The following is a 7,500-nucleotide window of genomic DNA, read 5'->3' on the forward strand; positions in this document are numbered from 1 at the left end:
CCGCTTTGACCCCTTACTTCTACTAGTACCTCGTCCATTTTGTCTGATGTCATTTCCGCCATATTTAAATCTTTCCGTGTTTTTTTTCCAGATGCTATTTCTTCTGACACTGTCGTTCATGCCGTCGTTCTTCTCGTCGGCGTTGGCGCCAAAATCAATGTTGACGTCATTATTATTGTTGTCATTATTGTTGTTGTTGTTGTAGGCAGTTGCATCGAAACGAACTTCGGCAGGTCTGGAGTGCTTGCAGATTTCAGCATCTGATTGCCAACGCTGAAATTTGCGATTGGTGAACTTTCGGTCACTATTATCACCAACATCCCCCTCCTCCTCTTCCTCCTCCTCCTCCTCCTCCTCCTCATCATCGTCGTCGTTAGACTCGTCATCATCATCGTCGTCATCACCATCGTCGTCCTCATCTTCGCCATCGTCGCCTGCGAAGTCTTCATTATCTTCCCCGACCTCATCGTCGTCCTGGAGGCTTCCATCATCTCCCTGGCGGTCATTTCCACCATCGCCCTCCCCACCAACACCTCCATCATCATATCCTTCGACGATTCTTACAGCTTTCGCACCATCAGCACTCGATTTTTTCCTCCGAGAACCACCACCACCAGCGGTAGCACCACCACCGGCAGCCACAGCAGCAGCAGCAGCAGCTCCACCACCGCCCACACCACTCATATCCAACCTGTTCATCATCTCCCTATGCTTGTACTTATCTTGCGGCCTCTGCATGAACAACAATCGCGGAAGAACCTCAAGGAACAAAGTCCTCACTCTATCGCTCATCACGTGCGTCGAGGCAGACCGGAAGTGGACATTCAACACGAAAACGGTGACGATAATCGAGCACGTGACGAGCACCATGGTGAAGAGGAGGTACTTGCCGATGAGAGGTGTGGCCAGGGAGGTGGGCGGGTTTATCTCAGCCACCAAGAGCAAAAAAATATTCAACGAATTCAGGATCGTGATGGCCATTGTTATTTTTTCTCCGGAAAGAGCCGGAACGAAGAAGACTAGGAGGGTCAGGGCACAGATGGCCACACAGGGAAGGATGAGGTTGACGGCATGGTACAGCGTCTTCCTCCTGATGGTGATGTTGAATTTGATGTCGGGGAAGGGCTCGGAGCAGCAGGGGTAGTACTTGACGTACTTCTGGGCCGGAACCGACAGCAGGTCCCATTCCGTGCTGGCCGAGTAGTCAGACAGGTTGATGCCTGGCGGATGGGTGCGTTTGTGAAAGTTTGTTAACGGCTAGTAATTGAAATATACACACTAATACCCATCGTCCTCACTAATTATGCATATGCATATTAATTAGTATATGTGTTCAGCTAGCAATTGAAATATACACATTAATACTCATCGTCCTCATCATCTTCATCATCATCTTTATCATCGTCCTCGTCGTCATCATCATCATAACCTTTCTCGATATATACAGAATCATCGGCGTCCTGAGCTAGTGAATTATGCCTGATGTCCACTGAGAAACCATCGTACGACCAACTACCTGAGTGAATGAGTAAATGAATGAATGAATGAATGAGTGAATGAGTGAGTCAGTGAATGAATGAGTGAGTGAGTCAGTGAGTGAGTGCATGAAGAAGCGAGCAAACTATCAAACAAATAAACGAATGAAACATTCATTTCTCAATCTCTCACTCCACCAGCTATCCAACCGGCCAACCAATCTTGAGGGTGCAAAGTTGTTCGTCGAATGGGAAGTATTCAACATCGATGAGGCAGAGGCTCTTGTAGACGGCTGGCGGCGTCCAAGTCACCAGACCATCGTAGTGCACAGTCGCCTTCGTTACTATTTTTATCGTGAAGTTTCCGTCCGCGCTGATGACGATGGTGATGACGATGATGATGATGACCATGATGATGATGGCGATGATGATGACGATTATGACAATCAGTCAATCGCCCAACCTATTATAAAGAACGATGTCAGGCAGCCAGATAGCATCCGTCGGTACGTAGAGCTTCGTGATGTTTCCATGATCCTCTGGGCGCCATACTAACTTGTGGTCACGCCATGACTGTCACGATGACGTCATAATGATGACGATGATGACGATGATGATGATGACGGTGGTGGTTGGGATGATTATGATGATGGTGACGATGATGATGATGATGGTCGAGGTGGTGGTGATGATGATTACCTACCTGCTCAAGCCAGACGTTTGTTGTCATTATTTGATTTTTTTCATCCTGGTTTTTTTTATAAAATAGAATTAAAACAGCTTAAAATCTATTTAACTTTAGATAACTCTATACAAATCTATACAACTTTATATAATCATCAATCATCACAACCAACCAACCAACCAATCAGCTAACCAACCAATCAACCAGTCAACCAACCAATCAACCAGTCAACCAACCAACCAGCCAACAAATCAACCAAACAACCAACTAACCAACCAGCCAGCCAGCCAGCCAGTCAGTCAGTCACCCAACTTACGATGTCGACGATGGCAATCAACCTCAATCCGATATTTACAATCAAAGTATCAGAAATATCACCGACAGGCCTTATCAATTTGTTGTAATCCGACTCTATTAACAATGTTTGATACAAGCTTTTGCTCGGTTGGTTTAAAGCCACAACTTTTGAGGAGCTGAAAATGATGGAAACTATGATGACGTTGAAGATGACGTTGAAGACGACGTAGAAATTACGATGATAATGATGATGAGGTGGATAGTAAAGGTTGTTATTATCATCTTCGTCTTCATCTTTTCTTATGATTACTTGTCCGAGCTGCATGATTCTCTTTCAAATGTCTAACTTGCTAACTTGCTAAAATGAACGTTAAAAATATTATTGCATTTTCAATACTTCAATTCTTCAACCAACAGACCGGCCAGCCAACCAATCCTAAAATCAATCAACAAATCAACTTACTATTCAGTTTGTATGAATAAATGTATGTATGTATGTATGAATGTATGTATGTATGTATGTATGTATGTATGTATGTATGTATGTATGTATGTATGTATGTATGTATGTATGTATGTATGTATGTATGTATGTAGGAATGTATGTATGTATGTATGTGTGTATGAACGTGCAAATGTATGTCCGCTTAAGTTAACTCTTTGCTACGCTGCTGTGCAAAAAGTTGCCTCCTGCATCTAACGCCAAACATCAAAAATAATTTTATATAATAATTATTTATTATAGGTAAATAAAATGAAACAATAAAACTTCGAAAATGTCAAGTAAATGCTAGTTTATGGTTTATACATTTAAAAAATAATAGTTTAGCACTCATAATCTTTGATAACAACAAGATCCAATTTTTAATTTTTAAATAAACGGTTTCATATTGTCGGAAATATGTAAATAAAATGTCGATTTTACGTATATAAAGTAAGGAAGAAATTGTCTCAGAAAAAAGTTCAATTTTTCAGATATTTGTATCATAAATCATTACTTTTTACCAGAAAGACGCTTGTATTTATGCAAATTATTTTATGTTAACATTTCAGATCAAGCAGTTGTCTTGCCTTTTGACTGGCCCATATAAATTATAAATATCTATACAATGTATATATACAATATATATTATCAAATATTTAAAATAATACAAGTTCCAATATTCGCAATTTATATATGTTTAAATTTAAATTTTAAAAACAGTAGTAAAACAAACTAAGACTTAGTTACTAAGTACTTTTAGAAAAAATTAAAATGAATTATTTATATTATTTAATATTAAATTAATGTTTTAACGGTGAATTCAGTCATTCTTTGTTTAATTTATTAATTTTTCAACACATATGACAATTAATTTACTACCCTATTATTAATAATAATAACGCTGATTAACTTAAATTGTATTAGTAAAGCCGTGTGTTGAACAATCTCAAATTGCTTAATGGCCATTATCTAAGTAATTGAAATATAGCTATAGATACAGTATTTAAATAAGTAATTGAAGATTAATTTATAAGTAATCATTAATTAATTAACTAATTAGTAATGGGTTGCTATTGGATTAGATTTAAAAGGCTTGGCAAATCGAAACTCTTCATCAGTACTCTGTCTCTTATAATTGGTTTCTGGATGGGTATCATTGTTGTCACACTGACAGAAGATTGCTATAGAGGCACAACGTTTGACATACTATCTGGTAGTCTCAGTGAGTTTCGATGTCAATAATGAGGATGATGACGGTGACGTCGTCTGTGAAAAAAAATAATTTTTGTTCTTTTATTTTCACTTATTTCCACTTATTTCAACGAATGATCATCAAATTCACGCCCCACTAAACAGACAAAAATGATTGGCTGCACCCAACGCAGCCCTACGTCTCTGACCCCTCCCAAATAGACGCCCTCTACGGCATCCCGACTGCCGGCGACGAGGGGGAAACGCTCCCCCGGGAACAATCTCTGCAGCCATACAAGTCATACCATTCAGAGCTTCAAAAAAAATCTTCAAACTTGAACATAGGTTACTGGTTGAGGTTGGATCTGTTGAGAAGAATTTTTAGACTACCGAGGAGTAACGTTGAAAGACCGAGAATCCTCTGCTGGCTCATGACTGATCCCAACCTTCAAGAAAACTTGAAACACGCCCAACGAACGTGGTTGAGTCGCTGTGATGTTCCGCTTATTTTTTCGACGGGGCCCAGCGATCCGGAATTTCCGAGTATCGGATTGGGACGCAAAGCGGCTCCAGGACGTAACAGTATAGCAGCGAAATCCCGCGTCATCTGGAAGTACGTTTATCAGCATTACAAAAATGACGCTGAATTCTTCCTCAAGGCAGATCCTGATTCGTACATATTTGTTGATAATCTCAAACGGTTAGTTATTAATTTGATAGATGTCTGCCTGGTTGACTGGTTGGTCGATTGAATGAAACGAAAATAAAAACCACACCCGACAGATACCTGAGCCACGTCAACTCGTCGGAGCCACGTTTCTTTGGTCATGGCCTCTACATCGACCTGCGTGGCAACAAGTACCTGAAGAACTACCACGGCATCTACTCAGCTGGGGCGGGCATCGTCCTTTCGAAGGGTACCTTGGTGACCTTCATGAAGGTCATTGATTTGTGCCCACTCAAAAATGGAACGGGTTGTTATTAAATTTTTTATTTGTATTATTTGTTGTCATTGAAATTACGTGATTGGCTGGTTCATTTGTTTATCGATTGAACTGTCAACCAATCAAATCTCTTAATCAGTTTAATCAACCAACAAAATTTTTCAACCAACCAACCAATCAGGCGAAGATTTGAAAACCAGCATATGTTTGTCACTCGGAGATGTATTTCTGACTGATACACGCGATAGGGATGATCGAGAAACATTCTTGCCACCGTTTACCTTGGAGCACATAACTCAAGGTTTCATTCATTCGTTCGTTCGTTCATTCATTCGTTCATTCATTCATTCGTTCATTCATTCTGATTCAATCATTCAGGTTACTTACCATCATGGTACAGATTGAAATATAGACAACCTCTCGGATATTGTTCGGTAAGTAAGTCTTAGTTCTCATCATTTTCAATATTCTCCGTCCCATCGTCATCATCATCTTCTTCATTATCACCATCATTATCGTCGTCACCATCGTTATTAACATTTTGTTTTCTTTTTCTTGTCCTTCTGATCATCATACTTGTATTTATTCTTTCTCCCTCAATTGATTGTAACCTCTCACAACAACCATACCACAACGACCACACCACAACGACCTCACTACAACGACCACACCACACCACAACGACCACACCACAACAGCCACAACGACCACACCACAACAGCCACAACAGCCACACCACAACGACCACACCACAACGACCACACCACAACGACGACCACACCACAACAGCCACACTACAACAACCACAGAAATGGGAATGTCTCAGTAACTACCCAGTCGTAGCCCACTATGTTCGCAGGAGAGAGATGTACGTATTCGAATACATGGCGCGCATCAGTGAGAGTCAGCTCAAACTTTTAACCAGGCTCTATCAGAAAGTTCGGAAATTGCGGAGAGTAATTCAGCGAATCAAATCCCTTTGTAGTAGGAGTGGTTGTGGTCAAAATTGTGTCGCCAGTAGTAGCGATAATCGAGATTCTGTTTCAAGGAAGAAAAAAAAAATCCCAAAGACGACACTGACAGGGGGTATAAAGGGATCCGATCAACAAAAGCAGCAGCAGCAAACGCAGTCACAAACGCCGCTGCCAGAAACACAACAACATTCACAACATCAACAAACTAATCAACATAAAACGAACAACAATGCTAGCTATGGAAATTATAACAACAACGATGATAATAATAACAACAATAATGATAAAAACAACAACAGCAACAACATCAGCAATAAAAACATTGGATACGTTAGCAATGCTAGAAGGAGCGCAGAGAGTGCTATTATTGACGATGATAAAAGTGGTGGTGGTGGTAGTAGTAGTAGTAGTAGTAGAAGTAGTAGTAGTAGTAGTAGTAGTAGTAGTAGTAGTAGTAGTAGTAGTAGTAGTAGTAGTAGTAATCAAAATAATAATAGCGGCGATGACGATGATGGCAACAACACAAATCTACCGCAGACCTACGACGCCTTCGATGAAGCTGATGGCTCGGACGATGAACTTGACCCCTGGGCCATGTTCCGGTTCAAAGGTTAAATAAAATAGATGGTTAATTGGTGGATTTGATTGACTGATTGATTGATTTGATTGATTGATTTGAATGATAAAGAGAGATAGAGAGAGTGAGAGAGAAAGAGAGAGTGAGAGAGAGAGAGACGCCCCCCCCCACACACGCGCACGCACACGTACACATACATACAGGAACAGTTTTTAAGAAGGTGCCACCGCACGCCTCGTTCACAGCCGAAGAGTTTGAAACATTACGTCGAGATCTCGGAAAGAGTCTGACTTATCACGATAAACTGCTGATTCGGAAGAAGGAAGCCATGAAGGACCACCTGCTGAACATCCTCCATGTTGATTCCATGAAGCGGGCTGACGAGAAGAAGAAGAAGGAAGGCCGCATATCATAGATCTTTTAATTTTTTTTTTGTTTAAGTTGTCGATTTTGTTTCGCTGATGTATTTTTTCGTACGTTTGTTTATCAAAACTACCTGAATGTACGCATGCAAGAGCTCAAACGCACACACACACACACACACACAAACGTATATGCGTGTGTACATGCGTGTGTACATGCGTGTGTACTTGCGTACATAAATTCAAACATGAACAGAACATACAAAATTTCTTCCTAATGATTAGAAAATATTTTATAACGATAATAATAATGCCTGAAACGCCTTTTAAATGTTTTCCGGATTTTTTGTTAATGCTGTATACCTAGGCTATGAAAGATAACAAAGAGTACATAAGATGGATTAGTTGAAGAAGTTATTATAAACAATGAAAAACTGTTCTGGTTAAAATTGAGATGTAGTTGAAATATTGATGATGAGGACGACGACGATGGTGATGTGTGATGGTGATG

General features: G+C 40.3%; 2 protein-coding genes across 2 annotated transcripts in view; one reads left to right on the forward strand and one right to left on the reverse strand.

Moving 5' to 3' along the window:
* The window catches only part of HELRODRAFT_116111 (hypothetical protein), a gene marked incomplete at its 5' end in the record, with an annotated part of 3,692 nt that extends 910 nt beyond the window's left edge, over positions 1 to 2,782 (reverse strand). Inside the window, 6 exons of the mRNA XM_009031520.1 lie at positions 296 to 1,220; positions 1,430 to 1,516; positions 1,694 to 1,848; positions 1,939 to 2,048; positions 2,179 to 2,223; positions 2,477 to 2,782. Of these exons, the coding sequence (XP_009029768.1) occupies positions 296 to 1,220; positions 1,430 to 1,516; positions 1,694 to 1,848; positions 1,939 to 2,048; positions 2,179 to 2,223; positions 2,477 to 2,782 (1,628 nt within the window). The remainder of the gene's footprint in view (positions 1 to 295; positions 1,221 to 1,429; positions 1,517 to 1,693; positions 1,849 to 1,938; positions 2,049 to 2,178; positions 2,224 to 2,476) is intronic.
* Positions 2,783 to 4,003: 1,221 nt separating this feature from the next.
* The window catches only part of HELRODRAFT_181730 (hypothetical protein), a gene marked incomplete at both ends in the record, with an annotated part of 6,249 nt that continues 2,752 nt past the window's right edge, over positions 4,004 to 7,500 (forward strand). The window contains 8 exons of the mRNA XM_009031521.1: positions 4,004 to 4,163; positions 4,298 to 4,745; positions 4,916 to 5,106; positions 5,258 to 5,377; positions 5,455 to 5,510; positions 5,775 to 6,380; positions 6,588 to 6,660; positions 6,831 to 6,985. Coding sequence (XP_009029769.1) covers positions 4,004 to 4,163; positions 4,298 to 4,745; positions 4,916 to 5,106; positions 5,258 to 5,377; positions 5,455 to 5,510; positions 5,775 to 6,380; positions 6,588 to 6,660; positions 6,831 to 6,985 — 1,809 coding nt within the window. The remainder of the gene's footprint in view (positions 4,164 to 4,297; positions 4,746 to 4,915; positions 5,107 to 5,257; positions 5,378 to 5,454; positions 5,511 to 5,774; positions 6,381 to 6,587; positions 6,661 to 6,830; positions 6,986 to 7,500) is intronic.

Source organism: Helobdella robusta, assembly GCF_000326865.2.
Source record: "Helobdella robusta unplaced genomic scaffold HELROscaffold_75, whole genome shotgun sequence".
NCBI lineage: Eukaryota > Metazoa > Annelida > Clitellata > Rhynchobdellida > Glossiphoniidae > Helobdella > Helobdella robusta.